Consider the following 24,364-nt stretch of genomic DNA (forward strand, 5'->3'; position numbering starts at 1 on the left):
ATGAAGAGGAAAAAAACATATATAGGTCTATAAGTCTCGGACTACAGTATAAGTCGCATTTCTGATTATCTCTGATTATCTTATTATTTCTGAAAATCCAAGACCAAGAACAGACAGAGACTATGTCACTGGACACATAGAGCCCAAAAAGATTGAGAATATTCTACGAGGAATGTTAATGAAGACAAATGAGTGAATGCCGGCAAACTGAGGCCGAGCCGGGCGATAACAAAGGCGGCCAACGAGGAGGGCCCGACGGTAATTGTAAAGCAATTAACAAAAGATTCACTGAACTAAAATGCTGATGTGGTACATTAAAAATGTAGCTAAAAATGTGGAGAATGCAATGCAGCATTTTAGGCAGCATTACTCGGGAGGCTACCTCCGAGAGAGTGAGAGAGAAAAAAAGATGCCTGTTTTAAAAGAACGTGCAAACTTTCAATGACGCTATACTAGGGAAGCTACCTTTATTTTAGAGACTGTTTACATGCCTCTCTTAACCAGTATGGACATTTAATCTTAAGGCAAGTTATTCAACTAGCACACAGAATAGGGTGACCAGACGTCCCGGTTTAACCAGGATACTAAAATGGGACACTAAAATGTCTTGGTTTACACCAACCACTATTAAAGTGTGGTCTTATTATAGCCCGATCATTAACTAAACCCATGTAGAAAGACTATTGCCTAAAGCGTCCGGAGTATGATTTTGATGATGTGTGAGTGTGCGCGTACAGTATACAGTGTACAGTATATCTCTGTAAACATTGTTGCAATGCCTTGTCATATCTGCCTCATTTTAACGGTTAGGACAATGCTGAAGAGAAAGTCATCATTCTCAAAATAACCTATGGATGTGAGTTTTGTTTTCAAATGTTTTCATGCATGTCTGGATAATGGGTGAGGAATGTTTAGGAGACAGACTATTCACGCGTGTTTTAGGCATAGTGCAGGCCCTAATCTCTGACTGAAAGACAAAAAGTTCTGTAAAGTTGTTCTCCTGTAAAATAGTTCTCAAGTTCTCCTATAAAAACAAATTGTAAAAGTTCTCATTTTCTGCCCTGTAGAGTTCTGGAGCTCCCAGCACACTGCCTCCACCTCCGCCCCTCTTAACGGCCCCCCGTCGGATGGGACCCCCTATCGGCCGACGCCCTGCTTCATCAACCCCCTCTTCCTGCAGCCGCCCGAGCCCGTTGAGGAACGCGCCGCCTCCAGCAAGCGCCACCGCTTCCGTCGCAGCCTGCGCGTGCGCGTCTCCACGGAGACTTCGCTCAGCCTCTCTTCAGGGGCGGAGTCAGGAGGAGGCGGTGAGGGGGCGGCGGGGGTGGGGGTGGTGTGCGGGATCAGCAGACCAATCACACGCTGTATAGGAGGGGCGGGCCGGCCGCGGGGATGCTGAAGAGGAGCCCTGCGCTGTCGCCGACATCAGAGGAGGAGGATGAGTTCATGGCCCAGCATGCATCACAGGTGAGGGTCTTCACCAACAGACACACACACACAAATACACACACACACACACACACATAAATTGTGTGTATATATACAATATACACTATATACTACTACGTATATATTAACTCATACTACACATGTTCATCTGATGTGACCAAACACATGTACACAGATAATAAGTAACAGTGAATTCTTCACACTCACATACAAAAGCAAACACGGGTCCTTTGAGGATTTCCACATTTTGCTATTTTAGGTCAAGTCAAGTCAAGTTTATTTATATAGCACATTTCATGTCATTTCCCAACGCACTGAGCTTCTGATGTGTGATGTGTAGGACACAAACAGCAGCAGTGTGAGTGGGGAGCAGTGTCAGGAGCCGGAGCCGCAGTCCTGCACTGTGGAGGAGGCCTGCCTCTCGCTGGAGACCACCCGGGCACCCTCGCTGTCTGCTCTGGACAGCAGCAGCTCCTTCAGCAGCCTGGAGGAAGATGACGATGACGAAGGAGAGTGGGCAGGGCTCGGCGGCGGCGGTGGTCGCCCTGGCCGTGTCCCGGCGTCCTCAACCTCTTCGGCGTCCTCGACCTCGTCGCACTCCCAGCGGCCATCGCTGAAGCGCATGAGCGCGGCGTTCGTGTGTCTGTTTGCGCCGGAGCGCCGCGTGGCGCGGCTGATCCTGCAGCTGTCGCGGGACCCGCGCTCGGCCTTCGGCGCCCTCGTGCAGGACTTCCTGTGCACCAAGCGCCAGGAGCTCAACGCCCTGCAGGGGGCGACAGAGAGCAGTGGTGGTGGCAGGGATGCCGCCTCGGAGGTGCTCCAGGGACTGCGGAAGTTCCTCACCCAGGCCAAGGGCTTCCTGCTGGGCTCAGGCGAGCTGGAGCCCCCCATCGAGACGCTGGTGCCGGAGAATGAGAAAGGTAATGGAGCTGGAGGGGAGGAGGGGAGGAGAGAGGAGAGGAAAGAAGAGAGAACGGGAGAGAATGAAACAGAGTCAGATGGAAAAAGTCAAAGTCTGAGTCAACTTTATTATCCCAAAGAGGGAAATTCAGGTCGTCAAGGTGCAGAGACACACACATTAAAACATATTGATAGATACATACACAAATATACAACCCCCCAACCCCCACACACACACACACACACACACACACACACACACACACACACACACACACACACACACACACTCTTTCATTTAAAAGCCTTATTGCCGAAGGGACAAGCAATCCACGGAATGTAGATGGATCCACTGTAGTGTATTAGGCTCTCATGCTCAAGCACATAATGAGTGAATGTTTTCATTTGTTTTTAAAATGCAGTTTGGGTGATCTGATCACAATTGGTTAGTTCTAAATACAAGTGGCTACAGATAATAACCAATAACGCACTAACAGGCCCATAGTGAGGTTCTCATGCTCGTCATGGGGATAGGTAGTAGTCTGTGTGTGGTGAATGTGGGGTAGAGGCCATGAAGAGCAACCTGCTCAGTTATATAGGTGATGCTGTATTCCATTATGTTCTGGAAAGTTTGCATGTAACAAATACAGTCTTCCTAGTCTGTCGACAAATCTTACAGGGGAGAAGAAAACGTGGGAATTGAGAGCTAGAGAGGTAGTTAGTGGGGTGCTTGATGTTCTACGTCAGCAATTAGTGTTCAGTGTTTTTGTCTGCATGAATGCTGACATTTTGTATGCATGACAGATTGCATCCTAAAAAGACTTGTTCTGTTGACTCTCTTAATATGTACAGTATTTGAATTCATAATCTTTTGAAATGTGTTATTGTGACTATATATCTAAGATGTATATGCAATGCACACGCCCTCCTACCAGATTTTGTGGGATTGAGTCTGTTGCTATTTCAACTCACCAGAACATCACAGCTTATTCCTCCTCATGGCATTTGAGAATATGAAGTGGTTGACGTGAAATGGTTGAAGTGAGTGACGTGGGAAAAGCCCACGTAAACTGGGCGACAGTGCCACCCCATCTGTAGAGGTGTAACATGGAATTTGCGCATCAATACTCAGTACTGATGAGGTGCAGTAATGTGCCAGTGTGTTGCCCTGGTGAGCAAACTCTTCAGCTGAAACCTCCTAGCAGTGAGAGCCTCACACACACGCAGCTTGAAGCTGCCAACCAAATGGATTTTCTGCTGGGATGTGTGGGACTGTACATGTGTGTGTGTGTGTGTGTGTATAGTATGTGTGTGTGTGTGTGTGTGTGTGTGTGTGTTATTTGTCGACAGACTAGGAAGACTGTATTTGTTAGCGATATGCAGAATTTTCCAGAACATAATGTGTGTGTGTGTGTGTGTGTGTGTGTGTGTGTGTGTGTGTGTGTGTGTGTGTGTGTGTGTGTGTGTGTGTGCGCATGTGTGTATATGACTGTATGTGTGTGTGTGGCGTTGATGGAGGCAATTGCATGTACTGCCTGGTCTCTGATTTTCTATCTGATTATTCATCTGAAGAGAAGCCACAGTCCCACGCTTCTCTCCCCACTGCACAATCTCCCAGCGGCCTGTGCTGCTGCTCCTATGTGTGTGTGTGTGTGTGTCTGTATTTGTGTGTGTGTGTGTGTGTGTGTCTGTATGTGTGCTCGGCTTGTGGGAAACCACTTAAGACATTGAATCTGATTACATAATATTCTGACGTGTGTCAGATAATATATAATTTGCTCTGTTTCTCGACCGCCTATCCTCCTCTTTGAGAAACAGTTGTGTGTGTGTGGGGTGTGTGTGTGTTTGTGTGTGTGTGTGTGCGCGTGTATGTATGTGTGTGTGTGTGTATGTGTGTGTGTATGTGTGTGTGTTTGTGTGTGTGTGTGCGTGTGGGGTGTGTGGGGTGTGTGCGCGTGTGTGTGTGCATGTGTTTGTGTGTGTGTGGAGCAGGTGAAAAGAGCAATATATGTGTGGGTGGCCATCCATTCTTAGCCATACCGTACATGTAATGCATATTGAAACATTTGCGTTTGGTGTGCAGCTTATGTGTGTGAGTGTTTGAGCACCTAACCAAATGTGTGTGTGCTTGAGTAAGTCAACATGTGGGACCCACTAATGCACTTCTGTGTGTTACCATTCATCTGCCTGCATGTGTGTGTGAATGGAGAATGATCCAAAGATCCATGCTTGTGCCCATATGTGTGTGACCGACTCACACGTCTACTGTACATGTCAGTGAGAACATGAGGTCCACAAATATGGGTTGTGGTCGTAAAGGGAGGATGTTTTTAGAATATGTTATAAACATACTAAGTGCAATAAACCAAATATTACCTGAAACCAATCTTCAATTTGTGTGCTGGGAGCTTCAAAATGAATGTTGGAATATCTGTGTGTTTAAACCCAGTCTATGACCCATGGCAGGCAGATCCATTTGTTTTTCAAAGTCCCCCAGATGTTTAGCATTTGGCTGAAACCTTGTTTAAATGAACGATCAAGCAATGGCTGATTCTTTCTGCCTCAGAACTATAGCGTTTCAATGACAGCATCAAGATAAAACAGATAGAAAAATAACTCTCACACCAGAAAAAAAGCTCCCAGCTTAATGCTGTTGATTTCTATAACTATCAGAATGTCAAGAAAGTTCATTCTATTGGCATCAATGACGGAGTCAGACAGCCAAGATTTCCAACCTAGGAACCAATTCCATCGACTCGTGGCGTGGGATAGGTTAGTGGTCAGGGTTTAGTAAAACATTCATATGTGACAAGACTTTTTTAAGAGGCACTCCTCCCACTCCTCTCTCTGCCCACTGAGAGTGTGTGTGTGTGTGTGCCTGTATTTTATTTTTTAGAGGCACTCCCCCCACTCCTCTCTGTTGTGTTCCCACATCCACAGACCTGGCTCTGGAGAAGGCCATGTTCGGCTGTGTACTGAAGAGAGAGAGTGGGTGGTGGTGCTAGAGAGAGCCCTGCAGGCACATCCACAGACCTGGCGCTGGAGAAGGCCATGTTCGGGCTTCACATTGGCCCCGAGGGCATGCAGGCCTGCCAGAAGGTGCCTGCTGGCAGCTCACTGGGCAGGCCTGGCAGAGGGCATGGGGCTCCTGGACGCCAGTGGCATATCGCGGGCTCGGAGGAAGCTGACGCTCATGGCCCGGACGCACTCGCCCATCGACAAGGTGCTCCTGCTGCTCCAGGTGTGCAAGAGGGTGTACCAGAGTCTGGACACACAGCCAGGTGAGAACCGTGCGATACGTGAGGAATGACACACAGCTAGCTGGTTATCATATAACAACAAAAAGGAGGTATTACAATAATGTAACATTGTGTGATTATATTAGTTTTGTCTGATGTAATGATGATAGACTAGCTGTACATTATCCGGTTTCTTTCGTATACATCCCAAGGAGTAATTTGATTTCATGTTCCACACAGCAGTTTAACATACATGATATTTATGATATATGATATAATGATGATAATATAAAAATGTGGCACTGACACTTACATCCAAACCAACTCTATTTTCAGTCTCACATCCATTTTTACCCCTTTTTTCTCATCACTTTAGAACCTATATAGCATAGCATTTAGCATAATAGCTCATCTACATGTCTAATATCTACTTTTATGTCATGATTCATAGAACAGGAAGTGACATCAGAGCACTTCCTGCCTGCTCTGGCATATGTCCTGGTATGCTGCAATATGCCTCTGTTGCTGCTGGAAGTGCAGTATATGATGGAACTGCTAGAGCCATCATGGTTGACTGGAGAGGGTGAGAATGCTATACTGTTTTTATAATAGTAAGCACAACCTCTTATGTTCACCTGTAGTAAGTAGATTCCTTTAAAATCCCCTCCCATCTCTGCTTTTATAGGTGGATATTACTTGACGAGTGCCTACGCCAGCCTATGCCTGATTCAAAGCCGCCCACAAGCTCCGCCCACAGGCGGGATGACCAGTGAGGCCCAGGAGAAGCTGAGGGAGTGGAGCCGGCGGCGTGGACAGGAGAATATCACACATGCCCCATCAAACCAGAACCAGGTACACACACACACACACACACACACACACACACACACACACACACACACACACACACATGCCCCATCAAACCAGAACCAGGTACACACACACACACACACACACACACACACACACACATGCCCCATCAAACCAGAACCAGGTACACACACAGTGTGTATCCTGTGTGTGTTTTTCCTGTTTCGAACAGACCCAGATATTCATACACATTATGAAAAATAAACATAGTATTACGTAGTACCAGAGAATTTGCACGTTGTGCATGTGTTTGCGTAAAGTTCATGCACACTTCTGTTCTGTGTGTGTGTGTGTGTGTGTGTGTGTGTGTGTGTGTGTGTGTGTGTGTGTGTGTGTGTGTGTGTGTGTGTCTCCAGAGGCTTGTCCGCGTGCTCTACCAGGAGGGAGGCCAGAGCGTGGTGCGCACCCTGCAGTGGGTGGACGGCGAGCCCGCCTCCTCACTGGCCCTCAGCTGCGCCACGGCCTTCGCCGTCGGCCAGCCGCACTGCTACGGCCTCTTCTGCCGGGCCGCCGGTGGCGAGATGAAGCCCCTCCCACCACACGCACTGATCCACGAGGCGCACGCCCACTCCATCGGGTCTCTGCCCTCGCTGTCGTACCTGCGCGTGGATCATGACACCGGCAAGGTTCGCCGGCTTACCAGAGGGGGCGCTGTGGATTTGGGAGGCTCGGTGTGCGAGGAGTAAGATGGAGCAGAATAACACCAACCAGGAAGTGGGGAGTAAAAACTAAAGGAAATGTCCTCGGCAACCATTTTATTTTCCTGTCAGCTTAAAAGTCCCTCTCTGGACTCACTCCTGTTGGATGCTAAGTGTTTCTCCTTCTCGTGGCATCAGTATATGAACTTAAAGTTGGAGACTTGAAATGACTACTCTAATGACCGAGATTGCAGAGGGGATCATTATTAGCATGGCCACCTCCATACACTTGGACCCCCTTGGACTGTGACGGGACCTGGTGTTTCTTTGATGTTCCTGAGGACGCCTCCGAAGATTATTGAGTGCAAGGATCTTGTTTTAAGGGATTAGTTTCCAGAAGTTCAAGCAATTCACCTGGCAATAGACAGAGCAATATAGTTTTCCAGGTTTGTGGGCGCCAACTCTCAGTCTTTTGGTGCACCATGACTATTTTATAATTGAAGGCCCTGAAAGATCTGTGATTCTTCATGCCAAGACGGTGCTGAACAATGACAACCCTGCTATAGATAGATAGAAAACACAGAGACATCGCTAATCTCTAACTGGCCCTGTTTTTGCTGTTTAGATTGTTGGGGCTAAATATCAACTACCAAAGTGTTTAGTTTCTTGTTTGTGTTATTTTCTCTCTCTTATGGAGTCTCCACTTTAGGCTTACAGTAAGAGGCACATACGAGAAGCTATTTTAAGATGAATGGTTTGATTTCTATTGATGGAAGGAAAGAATGTTTTTCAAAGCAATCTGAAACATCAGGAGCTGGGAAATAGCAGCTTGTGGGTGTATGAAGACAGATCTATTTACACAATAATAGCAGACAAACAGAACACATTTACTGTACAAATATAACAGCGCAAAATTCAGTGTTTTGAAAAAGCCTGTTGCTTTTTTTCAGACCCATTCATTGGTCTGGTGTTTCCTTCTGCAAACAATAAAAACACATAAGCATTTATATAACAAAAGGAAAGTGTACAAATCACATCTAAATTATTTTTTCCCCTTTCTCTTTGTGCCTCACTCTACCGATATCTTTCTCTTCCTTCTGTCTTATATTCTCTTGAAGTTTCCTTTCGATCTATACAAATACAAAAATAACATTCCATGTAAAAAAATGTTGTTTTCTTTGTAACAGACAATCTGATTGGATGGTTTCAGTGAGTCCAGCTCATGCGAGGCTTCGCTTCATTCGCTGAATGTGAAAGTAACACCTTACGGTGGTCCAATGAATGCACAGCTCTCAGTCAGGGTGACTGCCTGCTTTGCTGCCTGTTCTGGGTCTACAGGGCCAACTGACTGTTTGACTGTGTGTATGTGTGTGTTGGGAAGGTTGGGTTGTGAGTGTATATTAATTTATTTCAATATATCTTTCAATTTTAATATAATTACTGACAATTATTGAAGTATGAATTGTATTCATTATTATGATGACCAGTTGAATGTGGGGAAGGGGGGCTTCAAGATATTTTCTTTGGATGACAGATATCTCTGTGGCTGTTGAATTTTGACATGTAAACTTTCTGCATGCTGTGCAGTAATAATATGAGAATGTGTGTTGTGCATGTGTTTGTGTATATGTGTATGTCTATGCAGTATGTATTGTATGTGTGTTATGAATATTGGTTTATTTTCTGCTGAATGTGGTGACGTAATCCACACAAGTTGTTTTTTTGTTTTTTTTTGTTACTGTTGGTATTGATTTCTTCTAAACGTTGTATCCTAGTAGTATCTCAGTAGTATTGTTCAGTATCAAACATCATTAAAACAAATGATAAATGCCTTCACAGAGTTCCTATGTTCCTGATGGTTCCTTGTAATAAGGTTTTATAAGCTGAAACATTTTTTCCACAAAATGTTTTGGAAGAATTGTTTGTATTGTTTGTATTTTGTGCAGAAAGCACAAAAGACAATATCTATTCAACACTGGCTTTGCGTCAAAAAGTACACTGAACTCGAATCAGTGGTTAATTCACTGATCCATGAACTAAAGCTTGTCTGCTCATGACCAATGCTGATCCCTTTATTTTTTTCTTATTCATGTCAGTATGCAAATGAGATTTAGGTCCAAGTGCCAATACTTTGGTTTACAGGAGTGCCACTTCACTAATATATGTATCAAGCTTTAGGTGCTCTTTGAGTTCAAGAGCAAATCCAAAGCATCAGAAAAGTTCGTTCAATAGACCCTTTCAACAATAAAAACAAAAACAATGCTTGAACATTCTATTTGGGCCCCAATCTACTTCCTCTGCATTAAGATAACATATGGAATGTTAAAACGGAAGTCTTGTGGGGCCAACTATGATGCTGATAATGGAACTCTCTTGAAAGGGTCCATACAAAGCAGTGTGCCTGTATACTTTCTGATAAGTCTTACACCTTTTTTTATTCATCTAGAGTCTAATAAATCGAACCAACTCTTCTGATGCATCAAGATGATTCATCCAGATTTTTTAATAATACAGTATGATTTTGAAAAGGAAGAATTTGATGTAATGGAGCTGAATATGAATCTTTATTATTTTGAGACCATTATATCATTCAAAAACACAAATATTTTTATATCAATCACCATTGTGTTTTATATTAAAGACGAAGTCAGGGATTTTACACAATTTTTAGCCCATAACATTTTTTGCCACATTCAGCAATCATCTCCTCATAACCACTAGCTGCCCATTCCGTGATTATACTGCACAAAAACCCGGTCGCTGTAGGCAGCCCAGGCTCCGAAAACTGGAAACAAAGTGGGGGCAGCCTGCTCCCAAACAAAAACAAAACCCTGCGTGGAATTTCTCTGAAGGTATACTGAAGGTATGGGTGAGTTACCTCTCTAGTGTGTTTCGTTTGGTCATTGGTTAAAATATAATGTATGTTTTTTTGCACAAAAGCGTCTGCTAATGAATGTAAACATAAACACAAACATACGCTACTTCCTGCGAATTCCCTGACTGTGCCTTTAAGCATTTCATGTAGTGATAAAAGATTGTGCTCAGCATCGGAGAATATGAGACATTTCATATCTTTGAACTCCTGGAGGGTCAACATGACCGAGCAGTAAAAGAGGCACCTGAGAAAGTTACAAAAGAAAATAGAAAGGCCCAGCACAGTTTTGGTTCTCAACTATTCTGCACTGTAAGGTCACATCACTCATCACAAATTACACAAATCTACTTTGTGTCTATCTATCTATCTATCTATCTATCTATCTATCTATCTATCTACATCCTAGCATCTATCTATCTATCTATCTATCTATCTATCTATCTATCTATCTATCTATCTATCTATCTATCAATCTACATCCTAGCATCTATCTATCTATCTATCTATCTATCTATCTATCTATCTATCTATCTATATATCTAGCATCTATCTATCTATCTATCTATCTATCTATCTATCTATCTATCTACATCCTAGCATCTATCTATCTATCTATCTACACCTTAGCATCTATCTGTCTATCTACACCATAGCACATCCAACTAAAAGACAGAATCATCTGTATCCGCCCATCCATCCCTCCTTCTATCCCTCCTTCTGCCCCTCCTTCTATCCCTCCTTCTGCCTCTAGTTAGTTTTGCCCCCCAGCTTCTCCAGCACGTTGATGCCCTTCTCCAGGTAGTCGGCACGGCTGAGCCAGAAGGACTCCTTGTCCTTCATGATGTTGGCCAACACTGCCCCACCCATGAACACCATGTGCTTGCGACTTGGAGGGTCCTCAATGCGGATCTTGAACTTCTACACGAGAAGAGAAGAGAGAAGAGAGAAGAGAGAAGAGAGGAGAGAGAAGGGAGAGAAAGATGAAGTGGGAAGAGTATGTAAGAAAGGGACGTGCTGTGTGTGTGTCTGTGTGCGCGCATGTGTGTTTACATATGAGTAAATGCCAAATTTGTATTTCACAATCACATTTCCTTCATGGGTACCAATTAAATCTCTTACTTTACATGTGTGTGAGAGAGAAAGAGACAGAGAGAGAGAGAGAATGTGTGTGTGAGAGAGAGTATGTGTGTGTTTGCATAAATACATAGTGCAATGATAAAGCTTAGGGATAAGAACTGTAAGCGTGTCTGATGTCAAGCAGGCATGTGTGTTAACGTACAGATAAGGCCTCGGTGTCTCCCTTGAGGCATCTCTCCAGATACAGCTGTTTAATCTCCCGCTCCAGACGGGAGGGCAGGCCGGGATACATGGTGCTGCCTCCCGACAGCACAATGTGCTTGTAGAGGTCTGACCTGCAGGGGGCGCCACACACACACACACACATAAAGCATCAAACTACAGAGTAAGAGACAAGGCTATCTGACAAGGTAAGACAAACACATTCTACAGAAATTGTGCCAGACCTGGGCAACCTACGGCCCGCGGGCCAGTCCCGGCCCACATGCTGCTGTCATGTGGCCCGCAACGCGGTCCAGGAAAAGAAAAAAAAAACAATGTCCCACACTGTTCTTTTCTGCGAATCTAAATGTAGTCTGCGGTCTCCCTACAGTTCAAGACAAAAATGCTCTGATATCAAAATATGATGCCACTCTTATTTAACTAGATTAACAAAATGAATGTTGGTGTGAGTTTGTGTATGCATGTGACTGTAAGTGTGTGCATCTTCTCTGTTATGTGTGTGAAATAGATAGATTGTGTGTGTGATAGAGTGTGTGTGTGTGTGTGTGTGTGTGTGTGTGTGTGTGTGTGTGTGTGTGTGTGTGTGTGTGGGAGGGAGAGAGCCAGTGAGAGATGTAAGTGTATGTGACCTGATGTCGATGTCGGCAGCCTGGATGGTGTTGAAGAGCAGCTCTGCCACGCCCACTCCCTCCACGTTGATGAGGTGCGGTTGGAAGAGAGCCTCAGGAGCCCCGAAACGCTCACCGCCCACCTTCACCGCACGGCCGTCAGGGAGCTACACACACACATTTTTATACACACACACACACACACACACACACACACACACACACACACACACACACACACACATTTAGACACACACACACACACACACATTTAGATACACACACACACACACACACACACACACACACACACACACACACACACACACACACACATTTAGACAAGAGAGAGAGAGAGAGAGAGAGAGAGAGACAGAGACAGAGACAGAGACAGAGACACACACATATACATATATGCACACACATACACACACACACACACACACACACACACAAATTTAGATACAGAGCGAGAGAGAGAGAGACGCACACACACATATGCATATATGCACACATACACATAAACACACCCACAAATGCACACACATACACCCACACATATGCATATGCATACACACAAACACACACACACACACACACATTTACACACACACAAACACAAACACAAACACACACACACACACACACACACACACACACACACACACACACACATACACACACACACATTTACACACACAAACACACACATAAAGAAGGTCAGAAACAGTAAGCAGATTAGTAGACAGGCAAGACAAATATACAGGCCTGTGGGTGTACTCTGGAAACAAGCAATATAGTTTTCCGTTCAAAATAATAAGAGCAAGTAAAGTGAACTAGTAAAAGTATTACATCCATCTCATTTTTCAGTCATGAATGTTTCAATATGAGCATGTGTCAGCGTGTATGTGTGTGTGTGTGTATGTGAGTGTGTGCAGGGTGCGATTTGTGGGAAAAAAAACAGAGGGGGGGGGAATTGAAATTATAGCCATTGAAAATAGCCATTTATGATTGGTTACACAGTCGGCATTCTAAAATGTGCTGCATGATCAAGGCCAAATTAACCAGTCATCACGCAGCCACTGTGTCAGCAGCACAAGCGCTGACAGTGACAGTGCGTTTCTGATGTCAGATGATTATGTGCTGGACTGTTCTCACATTGCAGCGCTTTACTTACATGAGGTAGCATTAATCAATATGAGGGGCAGAGGGGGATATGATGATGATTTCAAGACCAGGGGGTCACCCTGATGATGAAAAACCAGGATTAGCCAGCAGAGGGAGGATTTCAAGACCAGAGAGGGGGGGGGGGGGGTAAATTGCACCCTGTCTGTGTGTATGTGTGTGTGTGTGTGTGCGTACCGTGTAAGACTCCACCAGGATGGTGGTCTCGTTGGCGAGCCGCTGCTCCTGCTCGATGTTGTAGCCCACAAAGCACAGCTTCTCCTTTAGCATGCGCACCGTCTCGAAGTCCGCAGAGTGGTTAAAGGCATAGCCCCTCAGCAGCAACAGCTAATCAACACACACACACACACACACACACACACACACACACATACACAGAAGACATACTGTATATGCTCAGATCAAGTAGTGAACTTCCCATGAATGTATGATATAGTATGATGTAGTCAAGAGGATAGATATGCATGTGTGTACCTGTATACACCGTAAGTATGAGGTGTGTGTGTATGTGTGATGTGTGTTTGTGTGTATAAGATGTATGTTCGGTGTGTGCTGTGTGAGTGTGTTCAGTTTGTGTGTCTGTCTGTGTGTATCTAAACCTTGATGAGGTAGTGTATGTAGCTGTGTGTTGTGTGAATGAGTTCAGTGTTTTCAGTGTGTGTGCATAGTGCGTTTGTGTGTTTAAGATGTGTGTTACGTGTGTGTTGTGTGAGTGTGTTCAGTGTATGTGTTTGTGTGTGTGTGTGTGTGTGTGTGTCTGTGTCTGTGTGTGTCTGTACCTTAATGAGATAGCGTGTGATGTCCCGTCCGGCAATGTCCAGTCTGCGTGTGAGGTGGGGCAGTGAGAAGCCCTCGTACACGGGACAGATATGTGTGACTCCATCTCCAGAGTCCACCACCACTCCCGTCAACAGCCCTGACCACAAGAGGAGGGAATCACAACTACTGCTTTACAGACCCACCTGAACACAAGAGGAGCAACTACTGCTTTACAGACCCACCTGACCACAAGAGGAGGGAATCACAACTACTGCTTTACAGACCCACCTGAACACAAGAGGAGCAACTACTGCTTTATGTTACCGCTTCCTCTTCTATAAAACGTTTTGTTACAGCATCATTTCTCACATTGTGCAGATGGAAACTGAAACTACAGGTGGTGTGTTTGTGTGTTTGTGTGTGTGTGTGTGTGTGTGTGTGTGTGTTTGAGGTGTGGTGTGTGTGTGTGTGTGTGTGTGTGTGTGTGTGTGTGTGTGTGTGTCTACCGCCAAGGGGAGGTCATCACAACTACTTTTTGTACACCATTTCCTCTTCTTTTAGACAGGTTTTAGTCTCATTTAAAGTTCAGGTTTGCCTGTTTGTTCATAATTTGAAGTCGTGTAAATCCCTGATGAGACCCTGGTTATTGATTTATTTTCACAGCACATCCAGTAAGGAGGGGTGTTGCTCGCATCTCACCTTGTGCGTAGAGAGTGAGCACGGCCTGGATGGCGACGTAGATGCCGTGAAACTGGTACGTCTCGAACATGACCTCCGTGATCTTCTGCCTGTTCTTCAGGGGGTTCATGGGAGGCTCCGTCAGCAGAATCTAAAGAGAAAAACACAAGAACCAACACGCGACATGTTTAAGATGAATCAGTCTGATTGCTGATATGAGAAAAGTAGTAGCAAAAATAGTGGTAAATGAAATAGCATTAATCTGTTATTGTGAGAATGTGTTTGGTATGCCAGAGTCCTGCAGAATTCCGGTGTTCTCTCACTGCAACAGACGACCATGAATAGGCTACTTACAGGATACTGTACTCTGTACTCTACTGTACTGTACTCTTTGTGGTACAGAGCGATAGACAGTGATGGAGAAACAGACATGTAAACAGACGGACACTGTAAGGACTTGAATTTCCCCTTGGGGATCAATAAAGGATCTATCTATCTAGGACGTGCACCTTGCAGTCAGGCGGGCTGATGTTGAGGCGGTCAGGGCCAAAGGTGTGGTCCCACAGGTGGAGCATATCTTCCCAGCAGCGCACCATGCCGTTCTCCATGGGGTAGGACACCTCCAGCAGCTGCCGCAGCTCACTGGCCTCCTCCCCCACCATCAGGTCCTGCAGAGTGGAATGGACAGGATAGGCTTTACTGTCCCACGGTGCCATTATGGCTTCCAGTAGTCAAAATTACAATACACATTACAGTATAATGACATAATGATAAATTATATATGCATTCTGTGTTATTCTGTCATTTGTGTACTAACTGTGAAAGGATGTGTCGACAATCAACAAGACACAAGGTAGAATAATTTAAAGGCAGATTCAGAGTTTGTAACTTTGTAAGCGCAGTTATAGCAGAAGGCATCTGAGAACAGTTTGGTCTTAAGTCTAGATGTAAAACTGGCTACGGTTGGGGCCTTTTTGATGTCATCTGAAAGTTGGTTCCAGAGCTGAACCGCATAGCAGCTAAAAGCTGCTTCACCATGTTTAGTTCTAACAGCAGGTTTTATTAACAGGCTTTTCTACTGAGACCTGAGAAGTCGAGAAGGTGTGTACTGCTGAAGCATGTCTGATAGGTATTTAGGTCCTGCTCCATTTACTGATTTATAAACAAGCAGTAGTACTTTAAAGTCAACTGTAGTGACTGTACTACAAACATTCAAAAGCAACTACAATCAAACATGGACTATCCATTTATATCAGACAAGAAAATAGGAGAGCACACAGCTCAGGATAGACATGTGTGATCAATATTTGCCTCCCTATATACTTGACCATAGCCTCGCGGTGGGACCTGTAGCCTACTATGCATGCAGAACTACAGTGATTGATGTCTAACTGACGTCAGGCTTATTGTGCAAGTGTAAGGATAAAAGAGGGGCTGAAACAGTTGGTCTGAAACCAGTGACTGGTCAGAGTTGTCTGTCGGGGTTTACCGTGTGCTCACCTTGATCTCGATGTTGCCCACTTTGGTGGAGGACCGAATGGTGGGCCGCCCGACCATGGCGGGGAAGATGTGCTCAGGAAAGTTGGAACCTGCAAAGCCACATTTGACAAACTGTGGACGAGACAGGAGAAGACAGAAGGTGAGCTGATGAGATGACCCTTTAGATTACTGTAGCTTTAATCTGGCATGGTCCAGATTGGATCTGCTCCTGGGTCTGCGACTGCTTGGGCCTCGTCATACATCCACCACACTGGATGAATCACTGCATCTCAGTCATGGCAAAGGAAGTGAATTGCAAATCAGTTTCACCACTTTACACAGCTGGATTCAGTTGTTATTGCACACCACTGTATATCAGAAAGCAAAGTGCAATTAATGGCGTCAGTTTCAATTATTACATATCTCTGTGCCAGTGAGACGCATTTACCTCATTTGAATTTTTGCAATGAGGTTAATAAGCCTACTGGCATCATATGTCTGGTATCAACAATTCCTTGGGACAAATTATTTTGCAACTTGGCATTAGGTGTGATGCTGCACAACCTCATGCAAGAACCAGGTTTACACACACTAGTAGTGGATGCAGATGAAGGTAGAAACGGTCACTGTTGTGCTAAGAATGACTCAATGAAGGAAAGGATTATTTCTTTTTAGAAAAAAGCTGTTCTGACATGCCCATGCACCTACAGCACATTCCATAGCCCGGGGGCGTTCACCACATTCCATGTCAAAACACAGTATTGGGCAAAAGCAGGTACTGCTGTCAAACTGAGCTTAGAGTTACTATACGGACAGCAGACTATACGCTTTTTTTCTTCTTCAGTGGTTGGTTTCACATTAGAAGCCTACCTCTTCCTGTTAGCCAATATTTTGCCCTGTATGAGCAGTGCCTTTTAAGGATGAACGTATGAGAGAGAATGTCATAATCGGCATTGTAGGCTAAAACAAGTCCAGACAGATGCGCGCAATGGCACACGCCCTGTGGAAAATTCACTCGTTCACTTAGACAAATGTGATTTAAGATAGTAAAAAACGCATTAGCTCTGCTGACTTTTTCCATAGTTTTTTTGTTTTTGTAAATAAACAATGCACAGAGTGTTCATTCGAGGAACCTTCTTTCAGAAAAACACAGACATGTGATCTGATTTCACTCACTCAAATGTTATGCGTTTGGGTCGATATTCAAATAACAGAACGTGGGAAAATGTATATTTCAATACGCTTCATGTTTATATCTGGATGAGAAGCGGTTCAAACTTACCCCGGTCCCATTGTCGCAAACGACCACTTTCCTCCCTTCGCTGTCCATCTCAACCGCACTTAGCCTGGCCTGACCAAGACTCAGGTAAGACGAACAATTTCACGATAATGCCGCTCAGAACAAAGCTCTCTCCCACGACCCACAGACGCAGTGGACACTGCCGAAACCAACACCAAATGATATTTTGAGTGCATGCAAGAATGTTTGATTGTATGCAGAAGTATCCAGACCCCGGCCAGATGCACCTCACACTACCGGTGTGCGCGAAGGTGGGCGGAACTGCATTTTGTGCGGAACTAGGTTACTCTCTTTAAACTTTGCAGCTCACAGTCTAGGTTTCCTGTCTACTCGGTTGTGAGTAGGTCTGAAACGACTAGTTATGAAAACTTTCTATCCTGACAATTAAATGTTTACCTGTTACAGTTATTTTATGTAATTATCTGTGTGCTATTGAGCAAACAACTACTTTTGTTGTTGTTTGTTTGTTTTGTTAAAGTTTTGTTTGTGTGTTGAAAACCTTGAAAAAAACATCAACATTCACAGACAGGCACAGACCCAACACTTTCAGATAAAAAATAATATCATTTATTTCAAATGTACACATAGGACATAAAAAACTCCCTCTTTCAGACAACTCCCTCATAAAAATTATTGTATATGGGCATATGTAGGAGGTTTGATCAGTGTGTCACTCATTTTGTTAGGCAGGCAGGAGAGTGAGTTGAGTCTGCCCACAAAGTTTAGGCACGTGAATGGAATTAAGACCAAGCTGTGTGACCTTAGGAGCATCTCTATGCTCTTACAGAATTTTCACCTCTTTTTCCACTCTTTCTATCCCTCTATCTTTATCTCTCTTAGTGCGTCGTTTTTTTTCTCTCTGTTTGTCTCAATTGTCTCAAAGTAGCAGTACCCAGTGACTTCATCTAGACTGAGAAGGTCGAAGGTCAAAGTATTGACTCCGAATCTGGGTGTGTTGTGTAATCAGGTAGCAGCAGCATAACATTTCTACCTAAGAATGTACGGAGTATGAGGTAGCATGTCTATGACTTGTCTGCAGTGTTAGGGGTGCTGAACATTAGCCCAGTGGACCACAGACAGACATACCATATGTATGTTTAGAGATACATTCCCCAGACACACATACTGCACATGCAAATGTGTGCACCTCAGAGACACACTGCCAACATGACAAATTGTGGAATAAATGCCCAACTGAAGATATACACACACAACGTTGGGATCTAGTCAGCCCTACACACAGTGCTAGCTCTGTGTTTAAACTCTACATGTGATTAGACCAAATACCCCACCAGACAATGCCAGCATTAATAGTTTCAGATTAAAAAAAAAAAAATGATGTTCTAAAAAAAAAAAGATGTCCTAATTCATGTGAAGGCGCATAGTCTCTTACCACTTCAGATATTTCTGAGGGACATGGTGTCTTTGTAATAATCAGTCTATGACAAATTGTAGAGAGTATGCTCTCATCTGCAGTGTTCAGTTGCAGCTCTGGTTTAACAAATATTCAGTCACATTATGGGAATTATTAGACATTATTACATTATTATTTTATCCCAGCCGGATTAAATCTGAGCTGCAACCAAACAGGGGAAGCACTGCATAAGTCAGAGCACTGCCCAAGTCCTAATAAAGACATGAGAAATCCATTCACCAGACTGGTTGGTTTGGCACTTCTCTTTTGCCTAAATCAAGTATGAAGGATACAGTGATGATAGGAAGAGTGAGAAAGTGAGTCGAAATATATAGACCCTTTCAACAATAAAAACAAAAACAATGCTTGAACGTTCTATTTGGGCCCCAATCTACTTCCTCTGCATTAAGATAACATATGGAATGTTAAAAAGGAAGTCTTGTGGGGCCAACTATGATGCTGATAATGGAACTCTCTTGAAAGGGTCCATAGAGATAGATAGATAAGGAATATAAGATGAGGAATAAGGATAAGGAATATAAGATAACAGATTTGTTGTGCAGGCCATTAAAGGCTGGTGAAAATCGAAACTGTTAAGACTGAAAGGATGTCTGGTGTTTTTGTTTCATATTAGAGTTTCCCTTTAACAAAAACAAAAGAGAGTAGAAATCAAAATGTATAATACATAACAACATTCATGGACACAACATGATCACAACAAAACAGATGTTTTTGAAACAGTAGTGCTGTTTTTTAAAATGTCATCTTGAAATTGCGACAGAGTGTTTTGGATTTCCTTGATGAGTTCTCAAGCCTATCAAGTTACAATAAGTGCATTTAGTTCTTTTGTGTTTTAAGTTATTTTCATCTGTAATTATCCATCTCACCCTGAATCATATTCAGTTTCTCCCAATATCAGAGAGCTGGTAGGAGTATGTTTGTGAGTTCAACAGAAACCAAGAAATCCATGAGAGTTCATAACAAATTCTCTGACCACCAGACCCCAGTCTCTTTGAGGGTTGGGTCTCTCTTTTGGTTCTGGAACCTTTCTCTCTCCTGTGGTTCCTCTTTGGGTCTTTGAAGGACCCAATGACAGGGTTCCTTCATCTTCCTTCGCCTGCCCAGACTGCCTGAAAAGCTTGATTTTGGGAAGGGCCCTGTAAACAGGAGGCCGTGGGGTGTGTTTGGTGCTGGGTCGTCTCAGGGCTCAAACTCGCTGTCGCTGCTGATGGAGATGTCCGGTGTGAAGGCGCGGGTGCCGCGGGGGCCGGTGCCCGAGCTGCAGTCGCTGGCCAGCGGGCTGCCGTGGCCGCGCTGCGGGGAGGACAGGTGGTGGTCCTGCGAGGAACATTCCGGAGAACTGCCCGAAGGGTGGAGGCTCGGATCCTGCTGCAGTCTGGAGGGGGGAGAGAGAGAGAGAAACAGGAGAAGAAAGAAATATTTTAGATTGTTTTTTATAGATTATACAGAAACGATATGTATAAAATATAAATATATATAAAATATACATATTAGTATTACAATATGCAATATGTATTATATGTCATATGTCATATTATTGATTATGTTTAAACTGCATGAAACGAGACGCAGGTCCTGTCAAAATGTGTCCAACTGACTTTGCATTGGTTGGAGTTTGTAATAAGCTGGTGGAGCTAAAGTATGATAAGGGGTACTCGGTCGAGACATTACAATAGCGTGGAGCAGAAGAGTGTGTGTGTGTGTGTGTGTGTGTGTGTGTGTGTGTGTGTGTGTGTGGTCGGAGGGGAATGTCTTTCGGATGTCAGCAACAGAGGCTGCTGAGATGGCTTTGGGGAGCACCCACCTGTTTTTGGCGGAGGCAGCGCGGTCCCTCTGCCGGCGGTTCTTGAACCAGTTGCCCACCTGGGTGGGCGTGAGGCCCGTGGCCTGGGCCAGGTGGCGCTTTCGGGACGGGTTGGGGTACGGGTCCTGCAGGTACCACTCCCGGAGCAGACTCCTGGTCCTCTCCTGCACAACATACACATGGCGAACATACATCTAATTAATTCACTGACTAATGCCGTGTGAAAGCCAAGGTGCCATTAAACCAGATGGCATACTAAACATACAGCCTCCTTCTGCATGCCATATGTGCGATTTATCTGCAACTGAAAGGTTTCATTGGCAACAAAAAAACAGATAGCAATAATATTATGTGGAGGTTGAACAAAATAAATTATATTACAATTTATACTTCTGCGACTAAATGTTCCATGGGTATTGGTGCCCTATTGGAACAAAGCCCATGAGACAGACAAGTAAGAGATAACCCAAATAACAGCTTAGACTGAACCAGGGGACAGGACTGAATAAGATACTGATAAGATCCAATCCACACTGAGCTCCTATCTGAGTTTGTAAGTACTTCAGGTGCACGACTAACCCAATCCAACCCAACATATTCCAACCCAACCCAACCCAACCCAGTGTCTCACGTATACCCATGTTAAAATGGCACTCCTGTCTCATGCCACCTAATGAGTTCATCCTTTTACCCAGACACTGGGACAGGAAATGATACAGCAACTGTGATTTGTCTAGGATTGTGCAACCATTTAATGTTCATCAGGGCTACCTAGAAAGGGATTGGACGGCATTAGAGCCACACTGAAAATAATCAGCCTTCTCGTTAACTGGTATTTATAGACCACGAGGGCCCAGTGAAACATTTCTAATGACTGGTTCGGGATAAAGGAGGTTAAGGATCAGTTGGAGGCTAGATGAACAACAGTGATTAAGACACGTTTAGTGGGCCTCTGATTCCAATCTGATTCCAACTCCGACTGATTCCCCTTCTCCGACTGGAAAGCACTGCAGAGGGTGGTGAAAACTGCCCAACGCATCTCCGGTTCCTCGTTCCCCTCCATCGAGGTCATCCATGGCAAGCGTTGCTTGCGAAAGGCACGCAGCATCATCAAAGACTGTTCTCACCCCAACCACAGACTGTTCTCTCAACTCCCGGGGAAGCGTTACAGGTCTCTCTGCACCCGAACCAGCAGGTTCTGACGCAAACTGCATTTCATTGTCTTTGTCCTTGTACTCTGCACAATGACAATAAAGTGGAATCTAATCTAATCGAATCTAAAATCTCACACCGCAATACCAGCCCCTGACACTAGAGGATGCCAAATGTTCAGTTCAAGAGGGCTTGCCAGATCCACTCGCCTTCCACCGAGCAGGAGTCAGAGTTCCCCTGCTCCAGCCATGACATTGGGAAGGCTGCCATCACACAATCCTCTATAGAGGGGATTGTGACGAGGGTGACAACTGACACGCATTATCTTGTTTTCTCTGTATGGGTGTGGCTTGCTTCCTCTACGGTCATAATTCTACGAAGTGGGACACAAGCCTGCTAATTCTATCCCTGCCACGCTCAAGACACAGACACCATGACATTACTTAAATGCACATGAATGAGCCAAAGTGAATCTAATCGGTCTGTTTTTCACAAATGTTTTGAGGTAAAACTTTGATATATATGACAACCACCAATAATCTGCGCAACTGTTTTAACTGTTTACAGTGGTCATATCAAGGCCAGCATACTTTTTCAAAACACTTTTTTTAATTATAAATGAACATTGGCCAATTGACTAGTCCAACTAATACATGTGGTGACTATACCGTAAAAGGATGCCATATGCTGATCATGACAGAACCATGCTTATGAGGGGCCACTATCAGGTGCTGGAAGACAGATACTAAGCACAGGTGTTGGTTCAGTCAAGGAGCTTAACCTGGTCAGCAGGACTCCGGCAAGGACATGGACAAAGATGTAAAGGTTACCAGTAGTAGGCCTACCAGCAGAAACGATGTAAGGGATAATGTATAGAACGCCGGTCATTATTGGGAAAATAAGTCCCAACAGGGGACTTATTTTATGATGACATATTTTGTTAATCTATGTCATGTTGCTCCATTGTTACCAGACTTGACCAACTATGGAATTTTTGGAGTATTTGTGACAACACAATTGCACACAAACAATACTACAGACTCGATATTCGTTGTGTTATGTGCCATGGGCTTCTGTAGTCTCAAGAATACTTTAGAGGAATTTGTTTACCCTACAATAATGCCAAAGCATTCTGAGTACATGCTTGCACCGGGTATCTACAGTACAAAGCTTGCCTGTTTACTCATAGGTGGTGTATTTACATCTCATATAATCATCAGCTCTCATTAGCCGTGGTATATATAGGTTCTAAGTAATGGCATTATTCTCTCTGTATGACAGACAAGGCTCAGGTCGGATAAGGACCTATTAAAGCTCACTGTCTTACTTTAAGAGTCAGATGTTAAAGACTTGGTCACTAGGATTTAGGCAGCAACTAACACTGATTCTATAACCTCACAATTCAGACATCCACATATGGTCTATATAAGCAATTGGATTTGGAATATGGTGAGAAGGCCATATGGGAATAAAGGTTCTGCAGTTCTGACCTGTATTTTATCCCAAACATACAGTAGGCTATGTTTATGAATAAAGAGAGCATGTCCTTTGGTCTATTGATCCCTGATGAGAAAATGCTTGAAGATGTTGTTCTACAGCTACCACCTGCTAAGAAATCATTCACATATGTTTGTTTTGCTCAGACTTTCTGGAACTCATTATTAATGTCCATTTTAAAGATCTGCCAGATGTTAATATCTCACCACAGCATTAAATGACTGAATTAAACAGTCACTAACTTTCTCTAGCCTAAAGGTTTGCAGAATTTTTTAATTCATCATATGTTTAGAAAATACTAGTGATGTAGACACGAGGGAAACTCACCTTGAAACAGTGCGTCTTCTGCTCGCCGTCCCAGATAGTGCGTGGCAGGGGAAACTTCTTGCGAATGCGATACTTCTCCACTGGCCCCAGCGGCCTCCCCCGCAGCCGTTCCGCCTCGCGGTAGTGTGCGTCCAGCCACAGGTCCTGGAGCTTGGCGTGCGACTCGCGCGTAAAGCGATGGCTCTGTAGGATCTGGTAGAGCGCCTCGAAGTTCCCCGTGTGGAACGCCACAAGGGCCCTGGCGCGCATTACCGATTCGTGTCGGTTCAGGGCCTCGCCTGACGAGCCCGGTACAGCAGCCGGTAGAGACCAGAGAAAGCGACCCAGACGCTCAATGTCCCCCGTCTCTTCCAGGTTCTCGCACACGCGAGCCACCTGCTCCGGTGTGAACATTGGTAATGGGAACATGTTTCGTTCAGTCCACCTTCACTTAGGCTAAAATCACCTATGCGATCAAAAGTTGTTTGAGAGCTCTTTTTTGACAGACTAAAGATCGGTGTAAAAGTTGCCTGAGCGCATATCCATTCACGACGAGACCGATGCGTAAGAAGGAAGCCTTAATTATAAAGGCTCCATTTCCCTGCTCCTCTCGGTAAAGCTAATCTCACTTGGTACTCTAAAGCGTGTTGAGCAAGTTCTAGTAAGAAAGAGGAACCATGAGTCAACCCGTATTTATACGGAGATACAATTAGCATCTTTATAGTTGTTTTGAGAAGGATTATACGCCTCGGTCATTAGCCACTTCGCAGCAGGGAAGGAGAGAGGGGGGCAGGTGACTGCCTGATCAGCTTGTTAGACTAAGCCGAGGGATACATTAACTGTCAAGACCGCTAACAACAACGTGATTTAATTGGTTTGATTAAGATGGAA

At 44.4% G+C, this 24,364-nt stretch overlaps 3 protein-coding genes across 3 annotated transcripts in view; 1 reads left to right on the forward strand and 2 right to left on the reverse strand.

Annotated features, from left to right (window-relative positions):
- rin1b (Ras and Rab interactor 1b) overlaps nt 1-8,921 on the forward strand; it is a 26,558-nt gene extending 17,637 nt beyond the window's left edge. Inside the window, 9 exon segments of the mRNA XM_048235751.1 lie at nt 1,068-1,318; nt 1,351-1,467; nt 1,790-2,369; nt 5,290-5,337; nt 5,381-5,448; nt 5,450-5,630; nt 6,040-6,171; nt 6,274-6,440; nt 6,815-8,921. Of these exon segments, the coding sequence (XP_048091708.1) occupies nt 1,068-1,318; nt 1,351-1,467; nt 1,790-2,369; nt 5,290-5,337; nt 5,381-5,448; nt 5,450-5,630; nt 6,040-6,171; nt 6,274-6,440; nt 6,815-7,144 (1,874 nt within the window). The 3' untranslated portion in view covers nt 7,145-8,921.
- A 1,594-nt stretch (nt 8,922-10,515) lies between these two features.
- Nucleotides 10,516-17,530, reverse strand: zgc:101810 (uncharacterized protein LOC493612 homolog). The gene is made up of 9 exons (XM_048236115.1): nt 17,262-17,530; nt 16,001-16,111; nt 15,010-15,168; nt 14,522-14,651; nt 13,843-13,979; nt 13,241-13,390; nt 11,900-12,045; nt 11,251-11,383; nt 10,516-10,889 (listed from the first exon to the last, which is right to left on the reverse strand). Exons 1-9 carry the CDS (start codon nt 17,307-17,309, stop codon nt 10,719-10,721), a joined length of 1,185 nt encoding a protein of 394 aa, XP_048092072.1. The 5' UTR covers nt 17,310-17,530; the 3' UTR covers nt 10,516-10,718.
- A 293-nt stretch (nt 17,531-17,823) lies between these two features.
- Nucleotides 17,824-24,182, reverse strand: six7 (SIX homeobox 7). Its single transcript, XM_048235821.1, has 3 exons — nt 23,495-24,182; nt 20,519-20,682; nt 17,824-20,089 (listed from the first exon to the last, which is right to left on the reverse strand). The coding sequence occupies exons 1-3, from the start codon at nt 23,900-23,902 to the stop codon at nt 19,894-19,896; spliced, it is 768 nt and encodes a 255-aa protein (XP_048091778.1). The 5' UTR covers nt 23,903-24,182; the 3' UTR covers nt 17,824-19,893.
- Nucleotides 24,183-24,364: the final 182 nt, after the last annotated feature.

Source organism: Alosa alosa, chromosome 24, assembly GCF_017589495.1.
Source record: "Alosa alosa isolate M-15738 ecotype Scorff River chromosome 24, AALO_Geno_1.1, whole genome shotgun sequence".
In the NCBI taxonomy this organism is placed as follows: Eukaryota; Metazoa; Chordata; class Actinopteri; order Clupeiformes; family Clupeidae; genus Alosa; species Alosa alosa.